Source organism: Hyperolius riggenbachi, chromosome 7 (genome assembly GCF_040937935.1).
Source record: "Hyperolius riggenbachi isolate aHypRig1 chromosome 7, aHypRig1.pri, whole genome shotgun sequence".
NCBI classification, from domain to species: Eukaryota; Metazoa; Chordata; class Amphibia; order Anura; family Hyperoliidae; genus Hyperolius; species Hyperolius riggenbachi.
Window position 1 is genome coordinate 90,964,048 of NC_090652.1, and position 27,282 is coordinate 90,991,329.

The 27,282-nt window shown below is 44.4% G+C and overlaps 1 protein-coding gene across 4 annotated transcripts in view; it reads right to left on the reverse strand.

The window, feature by feature from the left end:
* Positions 1 to 27,282, reverse strand: part of TRAF7 (TNF receptor associated factor 7) — a 108,992-nt gene that overhangs the window by 18,084 nt on the left and 63,626 nt on the right. For all 4 annotated transcript variants that reach the window (XM_068244320.1, XM_068244322.1, XM_068244321.1 and 1 more), the window contains exons 6-15: positions 25,734 to 25,826; positions 14,958 to 14,991; positions 14,325 to 14,508; positions 12,408 to 12,542; positions 5,496 to 5,713; positions 3,864 to 3,937; positions 3,243 to 3,291; positions 3,016 to 3,143; positions 2,854 to 2,936; positions 707 to 746 (exon numbers count right to left, since the gene is read on the reverse strand). In XM_068244320.1, the coding sequence (XP_068100421.1) occupies positions 707 to 746; positions 2,854 to 2,936; positions 3,016 to 3,143; positions 3,243 to 3,291; positions 3,864 to 3,937; positions 5,496 to 5,713; positions 12,408 to 12,542; positions 14,325 to 14,508; positions 14,958 to 14,991; positions 25,734 to 25,826 (1,038 nt within the window). The remainder of the gene's footprint in view (positions 1 to 706; positions 747 to 2,853; positions 2,937 to 3,015; positions 3,144 to 3,242; positions 3,292 to 3,863; positions 3,938 to 5,495; positions 5,714 to 12,407; positions 12,543 to 14,324; positions 14,509 to 14,957; positions 14,992 to 25,733; positions 25,827 to 27,282) is intronic.

A 27,282-nucleotide genomic window follows, 5' to 3' on the forward strand; every position in this document is an offset into this window, starting at 1 on the left:
CGATAGGTGTCCGTGCGGTCCCTTCTGTTCTCCTGCTGTCAGCTGTAAAGCCAGTTGGGCACATAATGCTCCCAGCCACAGAAACACAATCAAGGAGGCACGCGGTACGAGCTGCACATGCGCAGTAGTCAGAGACTATTGGGGCTGACAGCAAGTGAATGGAGGGGACCAGACAGACAAACCTGATGGAGAACAGGGGGCTTGAAGAAACCCCAGGTAAGTTTATATCCTTTTGCTTTTGTCATGATAGGTTTACATTAAATGCATTAACCAATTTAAAATAAAACCGCACTATGGACTTGTTGCCAGTTCCTTTTTTGTATTTCTGCTTAAAGTAGAGCTGCAATAACAGGAAAATGCAAGCTGCCGCTGATAGGTTCCTTGTAAAAAATGGTGCTAACCTGACTATTATTCTGATCCTCTGCCTTTTATTTCTTCTCAGTCACTGACCAGAAAACAAGCAGGTGTTCCAAATTCATTGTCTGCATCCTTGTTCCAGGTGTGACTACTGAACCCCAAAAATCAGCAGAACAGACAACTGGCCTTTTCCAAACATGACAGAAATGGCAGCCCCATATTCCTCTCACATCAGGTTTCTACTATTGCATGTGTCTGTTGTCATACAGTCAGATCACATGTGATGAGGCAAACATCATATCACTTGTATGGTTAATTTCACTTGCAGCAGGAAGGGGTGAATACTCACAATGATGGTGCAGTCAGCAGAGCCACTGTACAGCTTACTCCTGTAGAGATGGAAGTGAGAATGAGTACTGCACATCTAAGAACACTGAAAACTTCATGACACCATATTGGACCTCATTTACAAAACTTGAGAAAAAGATTCTAAATTGCACACGTCAACCAATCAGATGACAAAAATATTTAGCGTAAACAGTAACACATAATCCACTGGAGGAGCTTGCACATTGTTCTCCACACTCAGCCTACCCCCGCCAGGTGACGCCCTTCATGCGATGCCCAACCCTCTGCCTCCCTTCACATAGCAACGTAGCATCGGCTCTGCACTATCGCCCAAGGGAGCAAGTCCCAATCCCTGCTGGGCAACTTGCCTAGTACAGGTGTACAAGGCTTTATGCTTTTAAAGACAATTGCACTCGTTGTTTTGTATTTTTCACTGTCTTCACTGTGTTCATTCTAGAGATACTACCTCGTATTTCCTACTTTGGTACATTCACAGGAAACAACTTAACAACCCTGGCAGTATTGACGAGCTCAGCTCGTCTAGGAAAAACTTGCTGAAAGCGGTATTGACGAGCTGAGCTCGTCAATACCGCCAGGGAGATTTCTTGTTTCTTTGCCCCGCCGGCTGCACTTTTCCCTCATCAGAGGGATTCCCCAGGATGGCTGGATGCCTGTCAGCACGCTGTGGGTAGCGATATGTGCTACCCACAGCATACTGAACTAGCATCCAGCCACCCTGGGAATCCCTGTGCAGCTGGCGGGGCAGAGAATGTGTGGGGCTGTGCAGGGATTCCCCTTCTGTGCCGGCAGGTGGCTGGTGCGGGGATCCTCTCTGTTCGGGGGGATCCCCGTACTGTGCGTGCGGGTGACTTTTGTGTGTGCGGGGGGGGGCGGTTATCCCCTTCTATGGGGCTGGTCTTGGCCCGGTCGGGGACACCCCCTTGTGTGCGGGGGGGGGGGAGGTGGGTGTCTCCTTCTAAGCGAGCTGTGGGTGGCCTCTCCCTCCTCTTCTCCCAACCATCCCTCTCTGTCCCCCGTGCCCTCCCCCCCCCCCCCCCCGATCCCGTGTCTCCCCCCTGTCAGAAGCCCTGCTTAACTCACGTGAGGGCTTTCTCCTGCGCCGGCCGCGATGGACACCCTCCTCCTCTATCACCGAAGTCCCGGTCTGTGTAATTACAGATTATTGACGTCACCAAGCCGCGTACTGTAATTACAGAGACCACGAGACTTCGCGATGGAGGAGGAGGTGCGCCGCTTCCGCCGCAGGAGAAAGCCCTCAGGTGAGTAGATCAGGGCTTCTGACAGGGGGGAGACATGGGATTGGGGGGGGGGGGGCACGGGGGATCGGGAGGGAGGGATGGGCGGGGAAGAGGAGGGAGAGGCCACCCACAGCCCGCATAGATGGGGAAACCCACCTCCCCCACCACCACAGAAGGGGGTGTCCCCGACCAACCACGGCTAGCCCCCATAGAAGGGGAATGGAAGTCTCAACTAAGAGGCATGCCTGAGGGGAATATCGGGAATATAACTTTTGGGAGTTTGCAGGGCATAAACAGCTTACCGATCCTCTAGGTGCTGTCTTCTACATATCCTGCAGCTCCCAGCGGCTTTTCAGCGTCAAAGCACGGCTCCCTACAGAGGACATCAGAAAGCCAATGGGAGCTACAGGACATGTAGAAGCCGGCACCCCAAGGATCGGTAAGCTGCTGGGAAGGATCTGTGCTATTTTTGGCCAGCTGCTCAAGCAACCGGCTAGCACACATATCCGGCATCAGCAATCCTCGCCTGTGCCAGATATTGGGGACTAGTGAGAAGGTAAGACAGTGCAGTCTATGCACTTATGATGTTCTTATTGAACACTATATGCAATGCCGAAATGCATATAGTGTTCATATTCTGGAGTACAGACAGCCTAGAAGTTTATAGCAGTATAGTTTATAGAAGTAATAGCACTGAGTAAGAACACTTGTTACTCTCTGTGCACCTGCACTAGTCACAGTACTGGCAATAACATGCGGTACATCCATATGGCAGTTTCTGCTAGGCAGACTATGGGATGGCTGTGTTTTCTATGCACATAAATACAATATAAGCAATGTGTGATGTAATTTCCCTAAGGCACCCAGATGACTGAACTCTTCTCCTCACCCTTGAATACACAGGGCCAACACAATGCCGTCATGTCCCTCCAGCGTCTTTTGGCACTTGTATGTGGTGCATGTATCCCACACCTGGAAGAATACAGCAGAATAAGATCAATGCACAGTACAATAGTGACTGTACAAACCACCTAGCAGAGACACGACTTACCTTTATGGTTTTGTCTGAAGAGCCGCTGAACAGCAAATCTCCTATGGAGTAGACACACAGGCACCAGACAGGGCCCTGGTGGCCCACAAAGGTCCCCTTACATTTAAATATCTGCTGAGGGTCGTAAGCTGTGGATTGAGAGAACACAATGAGTTGTTAAAGAAAATTCAGTGGGCAATCATTTGAAAAAAGGATTTCTAGTTTGGCATGAGAAGTGTGACACTTACAGCCCAGTATCCCCATATTTAGCCGAGCGTTGATATGTGAGAGCTCGTCCTGTAAGAGAGAGAGAAGGCGGCAAAAGGTGAGACAGAGGACAGGGGAGGAGTCACTGAGGGAGAGGGCAGGGGAGGAGTCACTGAGGAAGAGGGCAGGGGAGGAGTCACTGAGGAAGAGGGCAGGGGAGGAGTCACTGAGGAAGAGGGCAGGGGAGGAGTCACTGAGGAAGAGGGCAGGGGAGGAGTCACTGAGGAAGAGGGCAGGGGAGGAGTCACTGAGGAAGAGGGCAGGGGAGGAGTCACTGAGGAAGAGGGCAGGGGAGGAGTCACTGGGGAAGAGGGCAGGGGAGGAGTCACTGGGGAAGAGGGCAGGGGAGGAGTCACTGGGGGAGAGAGCAGAGGAGGAGTCACTGAGGGAGAGAACAAGGGAGGGGTCACTGGAGGAGAGGGCAGGGGTGGGTCACTGAAGTAGAGCGCAAAGGAGGAGTCACTGAAGGAGATGGCAGGGTAGGAGTCACTGAGGGAGAGGGCAAAGGAGGATTCTCTGAGGGAGAGGGCAAAGGAGGAGTCACTGAGGAAGAGGGCAGGGGAGAAGTCACTCATGGTTAAACTAAAGTATAAAGGACTCACGTTCAGCATTGATGCATCCCTGCGGAACTCCATCAAGTCTTCACCCAGCTTGCTTTGGTTCTCATCCAAGACGTCTGTAAAGAAGATAGATGAGATGAACTGACCTCACCTTCCATGTCTGGGAGATATCTGTCTGTGCGTGGTGTGGTTATACCTGTGACACTGGACTGAAATGGATGACAACCCACCAACAAGATGTGTTCTGTTATTCTTACAGCGAGAAGTCTGACTCCAACCACAGAATTACTACATCACAAACGTGGACGGGCACGCACGCGGAACGCAACGCGTACGAACGCACGCCATCCGCGTTTGTGTGCGTTGCGTGGCTGATCCCATCACTGAAAAGTGAATGGGACAGCCACGCGTTTTTACAAAAAATGCGTGCAGCATGCGTTCCCGGACCGCACAGGTCCGGAACGCATGCAGTGTGAACATCAGACATTGCACTCTATGCACTGTCTGATGTCGTGCGTGTCGGCCTCCTGCAAGCGTTTCCAAAACGCGGCTGGAAACGCGTGCAGTGTGAACGGGGCCTAAGCCCTCCTCAGAGAACTCAAAGTAGTCAAACTTTATTTAAAACCCAATTCCACATTTTTAACCTTTAGATTGTGTGGAAATTGGTTAGAAACTCTTTGCAGCCACATCTGTGAGAATTTGTACTGCCTCCTGTCCAGACAGAGGCAGCAACAAATAAAACAGTTTTTGTAGAGGGGGAAGAATTCGAAGCCCCGAATTGTGTTTGTTGCTGTTCCTCATTTCCTGTCCCTGAGGCGGTCACTTTTTTGTACTGAAGCTATCAAAGTTCCAGGGAAGCAGGAAAGATATCTCCAGTGGGGACACAGACAACAATGGAAAACCAAAGGTTTCTAAACTCTTTCCACACAGTGCAGAATTACAGTATATATATATAAAAAAAAGTACTGGAAATGGACAGAACTGACTTGAATAAAAAGTTGTCACTGCAGTAGCTGCACAAATCTCGCAACTGTGAATTTACAAACTTTTTTTTACAAGTCTTCACTATGTTCCAATATGACCCACTTACAGGTTGCTATCAGACACATAGCTGCAGACAAGTTTTAAAAATAATCCTGTCCAAGTCTCTCAGACTGCTTTTGGTATCCCACCTGGAGATTCCTGCAGATGGATTCAGGACCTTTATCACAACAGCTTACTTCAAACAGGAACAGAGTAAAAAACAGCATCCGTGCTTTCATTAAATACTTTTGTTTTAGGCTATAACAGTGGATCCACTGCTGGGTCACTAAGTACTCAGGTGAGATGACCTTCAGGAAAAATATATGTTACATAAAATCACCATGAGCAAAACTAAATCTCTGTTCTGCCTTACAGCGGCCAGTAAGGTTCCGCTTTTCTTTCTCCAGCTGTTGAAACTAGCCATGAACAGATTTTTGGTCAGATGGAAAGGTTGATAACTACTATTCTGGCCAGCCACCTGCTACCCAAATAAAAGATTGTTTTCTTGCTAAAGGCCAATCCACCAACATAGATTCTTTAAGCAGAGCACTGGGTTGGCATCAGCTTGGCCAGCAAACATTGGAGAAACTGCACACATAGCTTCATCTGCACACCTTCTGCCCCAAGCAACCAGCTGAAATGGGATCATACCAAACTTCAGCTCCAGGTTCTTCTCCAGCTGGTCAATCTTCTCAGAGAGTTTCCCGAGCATGGAGCGCAGGAAGGCGATCTCCTGGTCTTTCTGGGTCATGGCCACCTGCATCTCGTGAAAACGGTCATCGGTCTGCTGCAGGAACTCCTTCAGGCCCTCAAACTTGCACGTCTCTAGGTGGGTCTCGTATGTGTCCTGGTTTCCGATGAACGTGCACCTGTGGAGGCGAAGACTGACATGCTGAACTGGCAGCTCAGGATCACAGTCCTTCCTCTAACAACAGTATTTGATCTCCATGACAAGTGGGGTTAACAGATCATTATACTTTAAAGTCTTCCTTCTAAGAAAGCTATTAAAGTGGCAACCCTCTAAAAACGGAAATATGCTGAAACATTGATTTTTATCCTATGGCAATATGACAAGGCAACTGAGCCCCATTGTCTACAAACAGCCACAGGGTAGCCTCTTGCCTCTCCCAACCCCTCGTCCTGCTACCACAACGGTACAGTAACTAAGTACACTACAGGTAAGATACACATTAGCTGACCATTTAGAAAGATAAATGCAGAATTCTATTGTTATGATTGAGAATGTCAAACATTTATTATGTCCCATACAGTGTTTACGTACTAATCGTTTGCTTAACACGCTAATCAATAATACAATGTACTTGCATTAATTTAACTCTGGTTTAAAATACAAACATGTCAATCCTATATTTTACATTATAAAAATAAATCATCAACTATCATCAACTATCCTGCACCCTCACACAGCTTACTGATTGCTGAAGTTCTAATAAATATCCACACAGAGACGATAAATAATGGAGAGAAAAAAGCATTTACAATTAGGGAGAGAAAGGGGAGCACTTGTAAAGCGCTGGTAATATAAGAGATCAGCACACACTGCAGCTAGAGGTGATAGATCAACACTTTAAAAATGACATAAAAGCAATTCCAAATCACTGACAATGTTGAAATGATATATGGGTTAAGCTCCACTCTCCTAGTGGTTCTGGGTCACAGTGAGCTATCTAGGTACTCTGTAGTACTGGTCCATGGTAATCGACAGGCAATCAGCACGTGTGTACAGGGAAATCCATCCAAAGCAATCAAGAACAACCATTTCAGTACCAGCATTATTGCAAACAGTTACTTGTGAAAGCATCACATTGTGCTGAAGCATACATAAAGTGTCCACACAAACAAGAAATTGGGGTTTCAGGAGACATGAAGTAAACTACAAAATGTAAATTTAACATTTATTAAATGTCAATAAACCAGGGCTGTGGAGTCGGGACAAAAATCTTCCGACTCCTACTCCGACTCCTCAGTTTATGAAACCACGACTCCAACTCCGACTCCTCGACTCCGACTCCTTAGCCTAATACTTAACCGGGGTGTGGATTTTGTACAAAAATCATCCGACTCCTCAGTTTATAAAATTAACAACTCCGACTCCAACTCCGACTGCCCAAAATTGCCCCGACTCCGACTCCTCGACTCCAACTCCAACTCCCACTCCACAGCCCTGCAATAAACACCTGGGATACATAAAATAAAAAATTTTGAGGTATAAAATGTAACAAATCAGGACTTGATATTAATGAGCTGGTTGGAATTACCTTCAGATATGCCTTGATTTGTTGTATTTATACTTCAAAGATTATTATTTTATGTATCCAAGCAGTTTATTAACATTTAATAAATGTTAAATTTACATACTGTAGTTCCACTCCGTGTTCCCTAAAAACGTCTTCTGTGTATGGACACTTTCCTTGTGTAACCATTTTTATGAGTGTCTAAGGAGCACTAAGTTGTAACTTTTTAAATGCATCTGTATGCATATGTATAAATTGTACATTTGAGTAAAATGCACTATAAATTACCTTTTTCCTATACTGCTGTCACCTACAGTAGGCAGGAGTGTTCAAAGTTCAAAACAAAAGAATACTCCCGACTGCCACTGTTCAGCACTGAACAAGTGGACAGGGTCACTGCTATGCGTCTCAAGTTGCATTTCATGTGACTCCGATACTTCATCTTCCCGGTTTGATAGGAGGATGTATTGGGGTGAAACACAATGCGATTTGCATAGCAGTGAAATCCTCCTGACCCTGTCTGATTGTGTGGTGCTTAACAGTGGCAGTTGGGAATATTCTGGTGTTTTAAATGGCGATTTGGAACACCAACACTAGTAAGGCAGTAAAACTGAAAGATTTTGAACAAGCCCATCTCCTCCAGTGGTGGGCTGAAATTTTGCATCTGCGAAATTTTGCATCTAAATTCACAATTACGCATCGTTATCGTAATGCGAAATTTCAGAGAAAATTGTAATTAAATTTGTATGCAATAGTAGTTTTTCAAAATTTCACGTAATTTTCGTGAAATTTCTCATAGTTTTGTGCTGACTTTAGAGGTTAACAGCATAGCCCCCATACATGCCATTGCTACCAAAATTGTTAAGCAGAATAGTGGGTATAAGTCACAAAAAGAATTTTTCAAAAACACCTTGTAGTTTTTGAGAAACTCCATTTTAAATATGCAAAGAAAAATGGTTTTTAAACTGTCATTTTAAAAACCATTTTTTTACTTGCATTATTAAAATCGAGTTTCTAAAAACATTCAAGGTCTTTTTGCTAAATTCTTTTTGTGACTTATACCCACAATTATCCTTAACATATGTAGGAATTTCAGTGTCAATAGCATGTAAGGGGGCTTTTCTATTCACTGTTAAAGTCGGCAAGAAATTACGCAAAATTTCGCAAAATTTTATGCTAAATTACGAATGACTTCACAAAATCAATTGAATTTGCAAATCATAATTACGTATAAGCGCAATTGCAAATATGTATGCGAAATTAACCACTTGAGGACCCACCCTTTACCCCCCCTTAAGGACCAGCGCTGTATTATGTGATCTGTGCTGGGTGGGCTCTGCAGCCCCCAGCACAGATCAGGGTGCACGCAGAGCGATCAGATCGCCCCCCTTTTTTCCCCCCTATGGGGATGATGTGCAGGGGGGGTCTGATCGCGTCTGCGTGCAGGCATGTTGCGGGGGGGGGGCACCTCAAAGCCCCCCTCCGCGGCGACATTCTCCCCCTCCCTCTCCTACCTCCCTTCCCCGGAGATCCGGGCTGCACAGGTCGCTATCCGTCCTGTGCAGCCAGTGACAGGACGTCCCCTGTCACATGGTGGCGATCCCCGGCCGCTGATTGGCTGGGGATCGCCGATCTGCCTTACGGCGCTGCTGCGCAGCAGCGCCGTACAATGTATACAAAGCGGATTATTTCCGCTTGTGTTTACATTTAGCCTGCGAGCCGCCATCGGCGGCCCGCAGGCTATTCACGGAGCCCCACGCCGTGATTTGACAGGAAGCAGCCGCTCGCGCGAGCGGCTGCTTCCTGATTAATCAGCCTGCAGCTGGCGACGCAGTACTGCGTCGCTTGTCCTGCAGCTGCCACTTTGCCGACGCACGGTATAAGCGTGCGGTCGGCAAGTGGTTAAGCAAAATCATAATTTGTTGATTACGATCATCACTGATCTCCTCTTGGTGGATTCTCAGGATTTTGTTTATTTTCAGAAGTACTTCTTAAACATTAGTTGCTCAGTCCAACTGCCAAAGTAGCAGGCAAGCGAGCGAGAAGCCCGGCCGGCATCCTTATATAGATCTTTTTCACATAGTGCTTTTGTAAAGAATAAAGTAAATACTGAAAATCCCGCATAAGGAGATTCTTAAGCCCAATGTACACAATATGATTCTTTGTACGATTCGATTACGATTCTATTTATGATCCGATTAAATCCGACATGTCCGATCGGGATTCGATTCAATTAAATTCAAGGTGCCATTGTTTTGATATGGCAAATCGAATTGAATCGAATCCCGATCGGACATGTTGGATTTAATCGGATCATAAATAGAATCGTAATCGAATCGTACAAAGAATCGTATCGTGTAGATTGGGCTTAAGTCCTAAACATCTGTCAGATTTGTACTGACTACCTTAACCACTTGAGGACCGCAGTGTTAAACCCCCTAAAGACCAGGCCATTTTTCTATAAATTGGCCACTGCAGCTTTAAGGCCTTGCCGCAAGGCTGCACAACTCAGCACACAAGTGATTCCCCTCCCCCTTTTCTCCTCACCAACAGAGCTCTCTCTCTGGTGGGGTCTGATCGCTTCCCTAGTGTTTATTTTTTTTAATAAATATTTATGTAATTATTTTTCTAATAAATTTTACTATTTATTTATACAAAAACCCTCCCTCCCCCCAGCCAGCCGATCACGGTGATCGGCTGTCATAGGCTTCGGTCTATGACAGCCGATCGCTCTCCTGTGTCCCAGGGGGACAGCCGTGTCACACGGCTGTCCCCAGTACAGCGCTGCTGTAGATCGCAGAGCTGTACAATGTTTATAGACGGCGGTTTTGCCAACAGTCTCCGAACGGCGAGTGCCGCTGGGAGACTGAAGCAGAGATGCGCGATCTCATGCAACAGCCAGCCCCAGGACTTGACACCAATTGGCGTTAGGCGGTCCTGGGGCTGCTGCCACGGTCACGCCCGTTGGCGTGACACGGCCTTTAGGTAGTTAAAGAGACACTGAACTGAAAAAAAAAAATATGCTATAATGATTTGTATGTGTTGTACAACTAAGAAATAAAACATTAGAAGCAGAGACATGAGACTAATGTTGTTATCAGTACAGGAAGAGCTAAGAAACTCCAGTTATCTATGCAAAAAAAGCCATTGAGCTCCACGACTTTCAAAGTTGCAGAGAGCTTTGTGTTCTGAAGCTTGTTAGCTCAACTGTCAGTGATTGTATCTTCTTTTTCTCTGCTGAGAAGGGGTTCAAAAGTTCACTGGCCTGCTCTGCAAAGTCATTTAGAATGCTGAGTAGTGTGTAAACTGCAAATATTAGCGAGTAATGCAATGTTATTAAAAAAAACTATATAACTGAAAATAAAAAAATGAGAATATTTTCTTTGCTACTAATATTCTAGTAATTATCCGTGCTACACATACAATACATTATCTCATACTTTTTTTTTCACTTCAGTGTCTCTTTAAAGGGAATCTGAAGTGAAAATAAATGTATGATATAATGATTTGTATGTATAGCACAGCTAAGAAATAGAGCATTAGCAGCACAGATTACTCTCATATTGTTTTCAGTACAGGAAGAGTTAAGAAACTTCAAATGCCATCTATGCAAAAAAAAAGCTTCTCTCAGCTTTCTGACTAATTAAAGAGTAATGCTATTATCTGAAGTACTTATCTCAACATGTCTCTCACTGTTTCTTTTTTATTCAAGGTTTTTCTGCCAGGAAGTTCAAAGTGTCAATAGCTCTGCTCTATTTCATCGTTTAAAATACAGAGTGTAATTTCTAAACTGCAAATATTAGAGAATTATGCAATGTTATAAAAAAAACAGCTATATAGCTAAAAAAAAATATGAGAGTCTTCTCTGCTACTAATGTTCTATTAATTATCCATATCACGTTAACTAGTTCACCACTAAGGGGTTTTTCCCCACATAAACTAGAGCAATTTTCACATTTCAGCACTCCTCCCATTTGTTAGCCAGTAACTTTATCACTACTTGTTACACCTAAATGATTTATCCTTTTTTTGCCACAAATTGGGCTTTCTTTGAGTGGTACTTTTTGCTAAGAATTTTTATCTCTAAATGTATTTAATTGGGAATAATAAGAACATTTAAAAAATACACCTTTCTCCTAATTTGCATAATAACAATAGTATACCCTTATGGCAAGTATATATAAAAAGTGAAGTCCCTAACATAAAAATGTATGTATTCTATTTCAAATCCTGTCACTGTCGTGTTTTTTTTTTTTTTTTTTTTTTTTTTTATCTGATTAGCCATGGGGGTACAGAAAGGACTTCATGAGTTTTTTATTTATATATTTATTTTTTTTAGTGGACAAATATTATGGTGCAGAGCATTATTATATTTGTCCACTAGATGGCGTATTCTTGCATAGAAAGCTGAATCACAGTTTTCTATACAAAAAAAAAAAAAAAGTGAACGTTGTGGGTTTTTTTTTTTAATATCCTTTCATTGAATGATCAGTTAAAAAACTAGTTATTCATTATTTAGGCACTTCAACAGGCTTTGGGAACACGTCTGAGCACTAACTGCAAGTGACTTTATCTAAAGTCCTGCATAGCATAGATATAGTTTCCCAGGAACAACAAGCAGTTAAGCGACAGCAACATCGGTGAAAAGTTATTTATGGTGCATTAGACTCTGGGAGACATGTACTTCCTATAAATATGTGTTTTAAATGTTACTATTTTTTTGTGACTATGATCCTTTAAGAGTGAACCAGAGACGAAGCACCCTCATGTATTTTACCATATATATATAAATGGGAACATGACAGTAAACACCTACTCTGCTGATAAGAATCTCCGACTGAGCATTCAGTCTAGCTTTGCCCAGGATGATTATAGCCGAGTCTGTCTTCTGTGATGTCTTTTCAAGCCCAAGTCTGCCCCCTTGTGGCTTTGCTTTCCTGCTATTTATCCTCGAAGCAGCAAAGCAAAGCCACAAGGGGGCAGACTTGGGCTTGAAAAGACATCACAGAAGACAGACTCAGCTATAATTATCCTGGGCAAACCTAGACTGAATGCTCAGTCAGGGATTCTTATCAGGGCTGATAACAGGCAGATATAGCAGAGAGGTATGAAACCAAGAGCAGAGTAGGTGTTTACTGTCATGTTCCCATTGATATCAATGGTAAAATACATGAGGGTGCTTCGTCTCTGGTTCTCTTTAAGTGTACAGTTATATATTGTGACACCTCTCCATTAATGTCCAGCTAACCCTGAGTTCTAGCATGATGTGCCTGTGGGTGAAGTGAACTGTGCCCCGTTGTCTACCTACCCGTACTTGGAGTGAGGGCACTTGATGTGTTCACACTCCTTCAGGTGGGCTTCCAGGTTCATCTTTAGCAGCGGAGGGCAATTGGGGTTATTAGGACACCGCACCGGCCGATAATCACAGCTGCCTTCATGGTCCCTGAGGAAATTCAAACTGGGTGAGACAATTTTGACAACAGGCATATACCCTAGCATATCAGAGGTATCACAGACAGGATGCACACTGCAGATTTGAGAGAAAGATTTGCAGGATCACTTACACTCACCTAAAGGATTATTAGTAACACCTGTTCAATTTCTCATTAATGCAATTATCTAATCAACCAATCACATGGCAGTTGCTTCAATGCATTTAGGGGTGTGGTCCTGGTCAAGACAATCTTCTGAACTCCAATCTGAACGTCAGAATGGGAAAGAAAGGTGATTTAAGCAATTTTGAGTGTGGCATGATTGTTGGTGCCAGATGGGCTGGTCTGAGTATTTCACAATCTGCTCAGTTACTGGGATTTTCACGCACAACCATTTCTAGGGTTTACAAAGAATGGTGTGAAAAGGGAAAAACATCCAGTATGTGGTAGTCCTGTGGGCGAAAATGCCTTGTTGATGCTAGAGGTCAGAGGAGAATGGGCCGACTGATTCAAGCTGATAGAAGAGCAATGTTGACTGAAATAACCACTCGTTACAACCGAGGTATGCAGCAAAGCATTTGTGAAGCCACAACATGCACAACCTTGAGGCGGATGGTCTTCAACAGCAGAAGACCCCACCGGGTACCACTCATTTCCACTACAAATAGGGAAAAGAGGCTACAATTTGCCCAAGCTCACCAAAACTGGATAGCTGAAGACTGGAAAAATGTTGCCTGGTCTGATGAGTCTCGATAGAGTCAGAAATTGGCGTAAACAGAATGAGAACATGGATCCATCATGCCTTGTTACCACTGTGCAGGCTGGTGGTGGTGGTGTAATAGTGTGGGGGATGTTTTCTTGGCACACTGTAGGCTCCTTAGTGCCAATTTGTCATAGTTTAAAATGCAACAGGCTACCTGAGCATTGTTTCTGACCATGTCCATCCTTTCATGACCACCATGTACCCATCCTTTGATGGCTACTTCCAGCAGGATGTCACCATGTCACAAAGCTCGAATCATTTCAAATTGGTTTCTTGGAAACAACAATGAGTTCACTGTACTAAAATGGCCCCCAGGCCCCCCACAGTCCACCAGATCTCAACCCAATAGAGCATCTTTGGGATGTGATGGAACGGGAGCTTCGTGCCCTGGATGTGCATCCCCCCAAATCTCCATCAACTGCAAAATGCTATCCTATCAATATGGGCAAACATTTCTAAAGAATGCTTTCAGCAGCTTGTTGAATCAATGCCACGTAGAATTAAGGCAGTTCTGGGGTCAAACACTGTATTAGTATGGTGTTCCTAATAATCCTTTAGGTGAGTGAATGTACTGCAATATTTTTAAGCAAAACAACACTAGTGTCACTAAGGCTGAATTTTCTGTAAGCAATAGGGATGATCAATGATATGCAAATACTTCTGAGTTCATGCAAATTTATGTAAATTGTATGCAAATATATGCAGCTTGAAAATGAACCAATAAAATCCAACCCAGGTTTTAATTGATTGGTCCAATTTGAAGCTGCATGTATTTGCATAAAAATTTACATAACATTTGCATAAACTAGGAAGTATTTGCATATCATTCATCATCCCTAGTAAGCAATAGTCTGTACAATCAGTGGTTGCATCTGCTCATTGGCTGAGGGGGCTGCCGGACTCCCATTGGTAGATACGGAATGCACAGTCAATATAGCACTTATTTCAATAACAGGATACATACAGAGGAAAACAGATATGCTCCACTGCAGTCACACAAAGAAGAAACACTTCCATTTCTGGCACTTACTTTCTGGCACTTAGTTTAATGGTGAAGGGGCAGCCATGTGGGTCCACTTCATAGGTTGTTGGCTTTCCATTGGCGCAAGGACGGCAGCCGTATTTACAGTGAATAAAAAGTTCTCCTATTTGTTCGGCAACAGCAATGTTATTCACCACCACTGTCAGTTTGGCATTATCAACGGGGCACTTTTCTGGTATGGGGTAAAACAGAGATAGCAATTAGGCCAATCATAAATGGTCTCCTAAAAAATTTAGATCAAAAACAGCTTTTCCACATGTCGTTTGGAGAACAAAGCTTTCAGCGTAAACAGATCTATGTTAATGGACTCTACAAGCTAATGAACAAGAGAATGCAAGCACATAACATCAACAGATAAACAGGCATGCTTTCCTTGGCTGATGGGAAAATGCCTTTGGGGATCCTCATCCAGTTTCAGCAGTAAATGGGAAACTCTAGCGCCCGCTCCAGGCTGGAAATCCCAACCTCTCAAAAGCAACTATTGCTGAGTTTGCAGCAGACTCAGCAATAGACACACTGCAGCCTCACATAATAAAAGCAGCATTATCATTTATTCTCAGAAGACACAACACAAATACATTGGTCAGGATTCCATACATAACCTGGTGAGAGGCTACCTACCGGAAGTCAAGGCACACCTCCTGCAGAATGTATGCTGTGGAGAGGAGAGAAGTAGAGGGTCAATAACAAGCAGCTAACACACACATTCACATACAATACACTGTATTGGGGGTACATCTTGATTAGTGATTGTCATGTCTTGGAGAACTCTTGCAGAAGCATGTGATTTGCTCGATCAGCTGATCACAGCCCCTGCTTTAGCATATGATCATGACTAGCAAATCAAAGACTTGCATACAGAGCTGTGGAGTCGGAGTCGAAGAGTCGGAGTAATTTTGGGTACCTGGAGTCAGTGGTTTCAATAGACTGAGGAGTCGGAGTAGAATGACTTTTGTACAAACTCCACAGTCCTGGTAAGAATTAGACATGGGAGTTGGAGTCAATTTTGGGTACCAGGAGTCGGAGGTTTCATAACTGAGGAGTCTGAGTTGGATGATTTTTGTACCGCCTCAACAGCTCTGCTTACATATCTATCACCTGACCAAACTGATCACATGCTTCTCCATGAGTTCTCCTACACACGACCGTTGTCAGTAGGTACAGCTGATCAGCTTGTGAAAATGGGGTAATCAGATGTAGGCAAATGTATATCGCGCTTTTCTCCTGGTGGACTCAAAGTGCCAGAGCTGCAGCCACTAGGGTGCGCTCTATAGGCAGGAGCAGTGTTAAGGAGTCTTGCCCAAGGTCTCCGCACTGAATAGGTGCTGGCTTACTAAACAGGAAAAGCCGGGTGATGTTTGCTTACTGAAGAGTACCTAGGCACCTCTGCATTACGAAACCTGTTGGTATTACTCTGCAGTGATGTATATTTTATTGCCAATAATAAAACTCAAGAGTGCCAAATCTCTGCTGCCCCCACAACCAGCTCAGCAGAGCTCAGCAGTTCCTGCTCAGATTCTCACAATTTCCCCAGTATGGCAACATTCCTGGTTTGCTTCCTCTTTTCTGTTCTGAGAATAATGGGGTTTCAAAACTGAAGCACGAGTCATGAGAAAATGCTGTAGTCATCTCTGCAGCAGATCATTTTCATGTACCAGCCAGAATATAATAATAGTATCAGCCATACTTTCACTGAGCTCTCTGCTGGTCAGTTACAGGCAGCACATTCCCTCAGCCTTGACAGAAAATAGACTCCAGGCCCCCTTCCTGAAGAGCACAGCTGCAAACTCTTGTGCAATAATACTGGACAAAAACCTGACCACTTCCTGCTGCAATACTTTCCATAGCTTGGCCTGGAAAAGGGCCTTCTAATGACTCGACTCTTATGTGCACTGGCAGCTTGTGACTTCCCCATTACAGGAGTGTGTTTGTCACACATGCACACTGACAGCCTGTGTCTTCCCCTGCACAGGAGTGTGTTTGTCACACATGCACACTGACAGCCTGTGTCTTCCCCTGCACAGGAGTGTGTTTGTCACACATGCACACTGACAGCCTGTGTCTTCCCCTGCACAGGAGTGTGTTTGTCACACATGCACACTGACAGCCTGTGTCTTCCCCTGCACAGGAGTGTGTTTGTCACACATGCACACTGACAGCCTGTGTCTTCCCCTGCACAGGAGTGTGTCTGTCACACATGCACACTGACACCCTGCTCCTCCCTCTGCACAGGAGCGAGTCTGTAACACATGCACACTGACAGCCTGTGTCTTCCCCTGCACAGGAGTGTGTCTGTCACACATGCACACTGACAGCCTGCGCCTTCCTCTACACAGGACCGTCTGTCACACATGCACACTGAATGCCTGAGCATTTCCCTGCACAGGAGCGACTTCAGTTTTCTTGTGTAGGAAATGCACAGAAAAACTGACTAATGTAGGATTCACTGGGGTAGCTTTATGTGTGTGGAGGGAGAAATAGTTTTATAGAAATAGGGAGAAATAATTTTATATATTAGGAAAGGGGCACTTTGGGAGATGAAGCTTAATGTCAGTCTTTGCAAGCATCCGCAGCATCGCCCGGCACTAGCTGATGAAAAAACCAGACCTGCCATATGAGCATCAAGGTCACATTCATATGTAGTGTGAGGCATGAACTGAGAGCTGCTATGTAATTTGGTGGTTGAGGGGACAATTATTATACACCTTGATCAGCGTATTGCTGATGATGCCCCCCACAAACAGGAGCCCACTAATGATACAATCTTTTTTTTACCAAAATTATGTAGAAGAAGGGAAAACTGGGTGAATACACGTTGCAAGAATGGTGTAAGTAATTACTCATACTAAATAGAAATGGTAAAGGTGACCATTAACGGTACAACTTTGCAGCCTATCGATCCTTTCTGTGGTAATCAATAAGGAACGATCAGTCATGCTCATTAACGGACAAATTCACGTTAATGGAATCAATTAGTTTTTCAGATTGTTCCCATCGATCAGATTGATTAGCAGGAATTCAGCTGTTAATGTGCAAAACCAATCATCATTGGAAACGATCGATTGGCCACGGAATTGGACCATTAATGGGCACCTTAACCAGTTAACCACGAAGGGGGTTTTCCCCTTATGGACCAGAGCAATTTACAGGCTGAACAATCATTTGTACACACGCCTGATTTGACGTCCAAACGATCGGTCTAAACGACCGGTTGTTTGGAAAAATCAGATGTGTGTATGTTCCTTTAGGCTTTCTTTGGGTGGTACGTTTTGCTAAGAATTATTTTATTGTACATGCATTTTAAAGGAAATAATAATAATAAAAAAATATTTTTCAGTTTTCGGCCATTATAATTTTAAAATAAAATAGGTTACAGTGGATAAAACCCATACATGTTATTTGCCCCAGTTATTACAACGTTTAAAATATGTCCCTAGTACAATGTATAGCGACAATTTTTATTTGGAAATAAAAGTGTATTTTATCCGTTTTGCGTCCGTCACTAATTACAACCCCATAGTTGCAAAAAGACCTGTGATCATTAATCACAGGAACTTAGATCGGTGAATGCAAACTGTGTTCCCATTCACTGATCTGTGTACTAACAGTCGGTGACAGGCGGGAGCGCACACAGCGGTGATCGCAGCGAGATACATATATCTACGCCTCTGGAGCTAAGTAGAAGTCTCTGGGAAAGATATATTGTCTCAAAAACATCAAATGGTTAAGATTGTACATTAAAAAAAATTGTATCATTAGAGGGCATCTTTAGAGGTCAGTTGGGCATCTTTAGAGGCCACGGAGAGGTAATGTATCACTTGCAATGGGCACGGGGGGACATTTAACATTAGGGGCGACGGTGCCAGGGGTTTTGTCGCGTTTGTACGCCGTTACCACCACGCTCCTGATCGAGCAAGTCGGCCATACATCTTGCAGCATGTGCAATCAACTGATGCGACCAATATCAGCCTGACTGGACCCGACAGAGCCTGTTACCGGGGCTGATTGTCGCTGAACAGCAGACAGCGAGGGACTCACACGTGGTTATGGGGCTGAAGGAAGCCCCGGGTAAGTATCAAATCTTTATTGCTTTTGATCTCTGGTACACTTTAAAGAAAACCTGTAACGAAGAAAACCTTCCCTCGGGTGTACTCACCTCGGGTGGGGAAGCCTCCGGATCCTATTGAGGCTTCCCCCGTCCTCCTTGGTCCCACGGTGGCGGCGAAAATCCTCCCGGAACGGCAGGGATGTAAATATGTACCTCCCCGGCTCCAGCACAGGCGCAGTATCGGCTCTCCACACGGAGATAGGCGGAAATAGCTGATCTCCGTCAGGCCGCTCTACTGCGCATGCGCAAGTCTCCTGCGCAGTAGAGCAGACCCGACAGAGATCAGCTATTTTCACCTATCTCTGTGCGGAGAGCAGCAATAGCGCCCCCGCTGGAGCCAGGAGAGGTAAATAAATCAGCGCTTACTAGCACTTGTCAGGCTTGTCGAGGGAGGATTCTGGGACTTTTCGGGGGAGCCAGCGCTGGACTGCCTGCAGCTGCAGGGGAGAGGGAAGCCTCATTGGGACCCTGAGGCTTCCCCGTCCCAAGGGGAACTTTTTTTTGTTACAGATTCTCTATGTTCCTTTAAAGAGGAACTCCAGTGAAAATAATGTAATTAAAAAGTGCTTCATTTTTACAATAAATTATATATAAATGATTTAGTCAGTATTTTCCCATTGTAAAATCTCTCCTCTCCCTGATTTACATTCTGACATTTATCACATGGTGACATTTTTACTGCTGGCAGGTGATGTCAGTGGAAAGAGATGCTGCTTGCTTTTTTTGGTAGTTGGAAACAGCTGTCATTTCCCACAATGCAACAAGGCTCCCACAGTGTGATGTCAGAACATGGTCCTGACATCACACTGTGGGAGGGGTTTCACCACAATATGAGCCATACAGAACCCCGTGATGATCAGTTTGTGAAAATGAAAAGATTTCTAATGGGAAAGGGGGCGTCAGCTACTGATTGGGATAAAGTTCAATTCTTGGTTATGGTTTCTCTTTAAGCAGCACGGTGGTGTAGGGATTAGCACTCTCGCCTTGCAGCACTGGGTCCCCGGTTTGAATCCTAATATCTGCAAGGAGTTTGTATGTTCTCCCGTGTCTGCATGGGTTTCCTCCGGGCACGCCGGGTTCCTCCCACATCCCAAAAACATACAGATACGTTAATTGCCCCCCCCCCTAAAATTGACCCTAGACTACAATACATACACTACACAATACACACATAGACATAGGACTCTGGTAGGGATTAGATTGTGAGCTCCTTTGAGGGACAATTAGTGACTAGAGTAGACTATACTCTGTACAGCGCTGCGGAAGATGTTGGCGCTATATAAATACTAAAAATAATAATAATAAGCATGATAAAAATACAAACAGCTTTTGAAACAAATGAAAAGCTCATGTCAGATCCTCTGGATGTGAGAAAGGGTAGCGGTCAGCAGAAATGAACAATTTTCCCAGCTACGAGCAGCCATTAAGCACAGATGGGAAACAAAGCTGTGGCTACAGGTGTACAAAGCAATGTACAGCCAACAGCCACAGCCCAGTGCCAAATAACACATCGCTGTCCTCTAAATGAATGCTGCCAAAATCCTCACTGCTCTGCTCATTCATTTTCCACTCCGAGCCCTTAATATAAAGCTTGGACAAGCCAGGCAATAGTGACAGACTTCTGTTCTGCTTACATTCACTGAACAGTCACATACGGAGCTCTGGCTGCACTGTAAATGACTGATCAATAATGCCGAATACTTGCACTACTGATTGTTACCCCACTTTTAAAGCAGCCAAAATTCCCACTGCTCGCTAATGCATTTTCCTGCTCCAAGCCCTTAGTATTAAGCTTGGACAATGTAGGCAATTGTCACAGTCCTCTGCCCTGCTTGCAATCACTGAATAGTCACATATAGAACTCTGGCATTTTTAAGTGTCTTTAAATGAAACACCGGTCATAAGGCAGAAAAATAAATTGCATTACTTATTTTAAGCCTAAGCCTTTCTTTGTTACAGCTGATACAAATCCTGCAACAAATCCGCAGTGTGTATACTTCCCACTTTCATGGAAGCAGACATAGTGTTAACATCCCGTGTTTACAAATTAGGCGATGTGCCGAGGCAGCCAGCTGTCAAAGCTGAGAGATCAAATTACAGTGGTGATAAGTTACAGATGAGGGGGGGGGGGGAATAGGCTAAACTCTAAATACATACAGGGTGCATTTCTCTAGGTTTCCTTCTGTCCTGTGCAAGAGTTCAGTTCCACCTTAAAGCAACCTAAACTGAGAGGCATAGGATTCATGTAATGCTGCGGAACAGTTACGGACGTTCTGAAGTCACATGACAAGACATATTCTTTCAAACTGGCATTACTTTCTGGATGATTCGCATTTACCCCGTCTTCCATTTCTAAATCATAAATGCTTTACCAAACCAATTGTACCTGCATGTAAGGCAGTCAACAGACAACAAGCCTCCTGGTGTCTCTTATTTTCTATATACATGTAGATCAAGAGACCGGCATGCACCAGCAATAAAAAGTGCACAAATGCAGAGTCCAGGACATGCCAGTATTTGGAGATGGGACACTCCAGAGGCAATAACAAGATGGAGATCTATAAAGTCCTACAATGGACACATGGATCAGTGAATGAGCCATAGTACTGTCTACCACCTGGTGCAGACATCACCTCTCAGGGAAGAGAATTTGAGATCCAATGCTAGTAAGGAGGATTAGGATTTCAGGACAGCCAGAGTAAAGATGCCTCTGACATCAGTGAAACCTGGACTTTTACTTGAACCGGCTAAAACACAAGTACCGGACTGGTTTCATGCTACATCATGCATTGCCTAAGGCCTAGGTTCTCAACGTGTGGTACGCGTACCCCAGGGGGTACTTCTGTTGGTTCCAGGGGGTACTCAGGAGTGATATACTTAACCAAGAACAACAAATTTAGAGTTTAAGACAATTATAAATTTTATTTAAACAACACCAGATTTGTATTTTAACTAATTAAAAGCAATAGTAAATGCTTGGAAATGGTTTAGGAACCAAGTATCATGTACTAGGATTAAATATATATTTGTCAAGGGGTACTTGAGATAATGTTTACTATGCTAGGGGGTACTTGGTGAGTACAGGGTTTTAATAGGGGTACAAACCAATAAAATGTTGAGAAACACTGGCCTAAGGGATGGTGGAAGTGCTTGCTGGCGCATGCATGTGCTTAGATTTAGTGTCATAGCCAATCCAAACCTACGTGAACCTGTGCTTTAGCCAATCTGGTTAACCCACAACTGGCACTGCAGGCCAAAGTGAAAGCGTTTAACGAAAAGCTGTAGATGTAACACAGGACCAATTTGGTTTAGCATTCCTCAGCCTGTATAGTAACCATATGGTGATGGCATGTTAGCCAATCCTATGCTGTCAATAGGGGAGCTACAAGTAAAGACTGGGCTGGGCTGTGGGGGAGGGATTCTCTATCAGACAAATAAATCAACAGTATACCCAAGCAGCTCAGAGTGACCCAGAACTACTAGGAAAGTATAGAGGACTAAAAGAGACCAAAAGCCCTCCTACTAAAATGCAATGCTCAGTGTAATTTATCTTCTTAAAACAGAAGGCATTTGCAATTTAAGTGAGCAACTGTGGCTTCCCACAATGCATCACTACAGAATATGCAAATTATATGTTTATGACCCTGAAGCCAGGCTCACATCCACAACCGCTGGTGTATAATGAGCCTATAGCTTACATATTCTAGAGTCACACTAATACAACAAGTAGACAGCCTGCTTTGGACATCATCAGTGAATGGCAGGGAAAGATATGGCACTATGGGGTAGGGATTGGACCAGTACTAAATCAGTAATTCTCGGGACAACATGGTCCTGGTCCCACACAGACCAGGCAGTGCTAATTTATTTTATCACTAAAAATCAGGTCCTGATCCTAGGTTGTTATTATTATTAGATATTAATTTAGTGCTGACATCTTCCACACCATTTGAAAGATTAAAATTAACAATTCATGTCACTAATTTGGGAGAATCTAACAGGTTAAAGAAAACCTGAAGTGACAGCAATATGGAGGGTGCCAAAGCCTTGCTGTCCTGCTGATCCTCTGCCTCGGAGAAATCTCACAAATGAAGACAAAGACAACAATAAAAACATGCTCCAACCCTTCCCTATTCTAAAAAACCTAAGAAGGAAAACACACATCTGGAGTTCCGCTTTAACTCATCACGTATTATATACTTGGAAGTAACATAAAATGCTTAGTAATAAAAAGCCCTAACATTTGGCACAATAAGAATGTCACTTCCTGGTGCAGCTTCTACCCCTGGGTGAGCACACGCGCTCTTACTAGTGAATGATAAACAGCCACATCGTCTGACACTCGGGCAATTCCCAGATGCATGCCAGACAAGCAGGAACATTTTACATTCTTATCAAGTCAGGGGTAAAGAATTCCAACTTCCTCCTACAGTGACTGATCTTTATCATGACAGCCAGGCGCGTAACTAGGCCCCACCGGGCCCCCCCTGCAGATTTTCAGAGCGGGCCCCCCCCCCTCCCCCTGGGGCCCGCTTGGGGTCGTTTTGTGGATGCTGGAGGGGTGGCAGCATGAGGGGAAAGCCTTGCCCACAGTCGGCGGGGAGAGGGGTAGTTCCCCCCTCTCCCTCACCTTGGGGCTCTCCCCTCTGTGCTCCCCTCCAGCTCGTAAGTGTGTGGGGCTGTGGTGGGCAGCGAGCGGCGGGCAGATACATACCTGCTTCCGTGCGTTCCATCGGAGACTTCTCCCTCTAGCGGCTGACGTCACTTCCGGAAGTGACGTCAGCCGCTAGAGGGAGAAGTCGGCGATGGAACGCACGGAAGCAGGTATGTATCTGCCCGCCACTCGCTGCCCACCACAGCCCCACAGACACTTACTAGCTGGAGGGGAGCACAGAGGGGAGAGCCCCGAGGTGAGGGAGAGGGGGGAACTACCCCTCTCCCCGCCGACTGTGGGCAAGGCTTTCCCCTCATGCTGCCACCCCTCCAGCACCCACAAAACGACCCCAAGCGGGCCCCAGGGGGGGGGGGGGGCCCCCGCGGGCGCAGGGGCTGCAGGGCCTATTCCTACGCCCCTGATGACAGCCGATTGTCCTCGTCATTACACTGAATCAGCACAAATTAAAACATACCAGTACACACACCAAAAAAGTGAAGAAATCAAACTGCCATGACATATCTTTGCATTAAAGAGGTTCTGTAGTGACATATAGTACAATGCAGTAAATTATTTGGGAAACCCGTGGTAGATTTTCAGCTTCAGCATCAAAAACACTTCCTATAACTATATATTGCTGTATATTGGTATGTAGCCAGACCCTCTTAGTGAGGCATAGTCTAGGCCATGGGTAGGGAACTTATGGCTTGGGAGCCAGATGTGGCTCTTTTGATTGCTACATCTGGCTCATAGTTAGGGGTTGATTCACTAAGCTACACTGCTCATGTAGCGCCGCTTAGTGTGACAGCACAAGTAAAATTTATTAAGTAGGCACGCTACATGCACCACTTACCAATTGTCCCACCCTGGACCCTGTCAGGTCCAATGACTTTGTAGGAGGATCAACTGTATACACATCACCATGGCAACAGGGACATGAGCTCTACTGTCCCAGTTTGAAACATTGTATGGCTCTCACGGAATTACATTTTAAAATATGTGACGTTTATGGCTCTCAGCCAAAGAGGTTCCCGACCCCTGGTCTAGCCTGATTATGTGAAATTACCCCACCGAGAATTCTGGGAGACCAGATATATTTTCTACTGGCTGGCTTTAGAACTCTCAGTAACTGAACATTCCTGAATGACCACCTGACAGAAGTAAAGATGTCACCACCAGTTTCAGAATGTAAATCAAGGTGAGGAGAGATTTTACAATGGGCAAACAATGACTAAGTAATTTATAATTAAATATTGTAAAAAAAATAAAAAAAAATAATTAATGTTGTTCATTATGTTCTTTAGTTTCTCTTTAGTTGTCTGTACAGTACGTGGTACTGAGAGATGGTCCTGATGACATGCAGTTCAGCGATGCCCTGTTCCCTATACACAAGTAAAGACAGCACAGTATGAAAATGTTTCCAGAAAAAAATTATTGTATATTGTTGCACCATCAGTGGTATAAATGGCTGTAGGATGAGGGGTTGGAGCAGAGTTGAACTTATCTGGCTGTGCCATGGCCAGTGTGAATAGGCTCAAAGTGTGAATGGGACCCAGGGTAGCTAGATTGCGCTGTTTTTATCGCATTATCCGAGGGGGGTAGTCAATGCAATGCCATGGGGTCGCTGTTAGTAGACCAAATCGAGGCACACAAGAGGGCCATGGGATTTTTGCATTCTTCTTTGCTTCACGGCGTCCAGGTGAATCTGTACAGGTAGTCCCCAGTTAACATACGAGATAGGGACTAACCTGAATCTGTTCTTAAGTTGGAACACTGTGCCATCTCTGTCCCCGTACCTCCTCTGTGTCCACCTGTGCCTCCAGTGTCACCTCTGCCCACTGTACCTTCTTATACATTTAAAAGCCATTTTTCTTTGAATTTTTCAACATTCATTTTCTCAAAAACTACAAGACTAATTTTTCAATTGTTCCCACAGAATGATGGAATCCATGTTGTTCGTATCAGTGGGTCGTTTGTAAGTCGGGGACTTGCCTATACTGTTCTTCCTTATAATGAATCAGTTAGGCCAGTTCTTCCATCTGCTAGATATGCTTTAATTCAGTCTACTGCTCTCCAAAAGTGGGGGTGTGGGAGTACTCCCAATATTAAGCAACCAGTATTCCTGATGGTATCTCCCTGTGAGGACGAATCCCCTGACCTCTCCCCACTGGCAAAAGATTAACTCTGTGTGTTCAGTAACATCTGATAATGACAAGAATCTACTGCAGCTGCAGTGCTGGCCAAAGGAGTTACTGTATTATTTGGACTAGAAGACTCACTTTTTCTCCCCCAAAAGTGGGGGGGAAAAGTCATTGCGTCTTATAGTCCAAATGCAGGGAGTTCCTGACCTATGAACACCTGCCAATACAAACCTCCAATGCGCCACAATGTCGAGAATAGAGGTAGACACTGAGAGCTACTCTCAAGATGGGAAATATCTACTGTGTACCAGCTTGCTGTAGGGATGTTTAGGCCATGTGACTGACTATTCTGAAGGGAATTTCTCTGGATCGGCTGCATCAAACATGGATATTGTGTGTCGGAGAGTGAGCTACAGTATAAGGTAATGTATGTTATAAGAGACAGATAGGACCATCATTACCTGAAATCCATGAACAGCGTGGCTTCTACTTACCCCACATGTGGTGATAACTGGGTCTTTGAACACACTGCAGCAAAGCTGACAGCACAGCTTCACAGAGGGCTGCTCTGCAAACACTAGCGGGTCCTGAGAAACCAGAAGACACAAGGTATTATATAACGGAATGGCCAAAGTGATGCTTATAATTCCAGCTTGCAGGCAAAAATAATGCACACTGTATTGGACCGTGGGCAATCAAAAACGAACAGGAAGTGCGTTCGATTGGCCAAATTGCAAGTTGCACATAATTTTCAAGAAATCTGCATGCAATCTAGAATTATTCAAATCTCATTAGATCACTTCTGCCAATCACTGGTCAGACTTCTGAAATCAGTGACATCATCCATTCATCTGCTGTCTACATTCACCATTCTGCAGCGTAACATTGGTCTGCTGGAGCACGGCCTGAAACTTGCTACTTGCACCATTTTCACGCAGATGAACGCGAGAGGTGCAGGAAAATGATGTGCGCAATTCCTGCATGCTGTGTGAACCCTCCCGTAAGAAGGGTTCACATTTACAGCAGCAGGAACACACGGCGGCTTTCTATAGATGATCCATTGTTTGCAATGCGCATTTTAAAAATCACACACAGTCAGCTGACAGCAGCTGACTGTCGGCAAAGCGGAATCATACGTGTGATACTATGCTGCAAGTTTTTTCCCCACATGCAGGAGCACATTAGATGTGAACAATCCCATTGATTAACATGTGCAACTCTTGTGCGATTCTGTATGAGGGAAAACCGCGTATGATCCTCTCAAGTGTGACCCCTGCCTCAGATGGCTGCAAGCATTCAGCACATTAAGGCAGCTCATTAAAGCAAAATCAATACTTATTAGCCAAGGGAATTCACACTTAAGCCACGTGCAGCATTTTCTAGAAGTAAATGATAATTTCTCTTAGTTTCAGTCATCACTTTGCAGGCAGGCAGTATCCATTCATTGAGCAATTTTGGGTGCCTGGAGTCGGAGTCGGGAAAAAATGCACCGACACCGACTCCAAATGCATTTAAACTGTAATTAAAATAGAAAATATGATAAAATGTTCTATTTCTCAGATAATAGTCATCATAAATAATTTATACATACAGTAATAGCTGTGCTTAGTCCATAAAAATTAAATAAACGAATCAAAAAATAGTTACTTGTGCTGCTTCAATAAAGCAGTTCCCGTATTTTTAAAGTCAGATATACACATCTGATTGTGACTGTATATATGATGTGTACACAGGAATCTCTTATATATACTAAATAACATCTATGCTGTAAGTATAAAGCCTGATGTGTAGCCGTGTCACTAATAGAGATGGTCAATGAGATGGAAATAATTCTGCATTGATGCTGGTTTATGCAAATGTATGCACTCTCTTTGCTCATGAAATCAAATAATTTGATATGTTGCTAAGATCTGGTTTGGTGACTACAAATTAAAAAAAAAGTTTTATACATACCTGGGGCTTCCTTTAGCCTCCTTCAGGCCAATCAGTCCCTCGCTGTCCTCCTCCATCATCTGGATCTTCTGCTACTAGTCCCAGTAAATC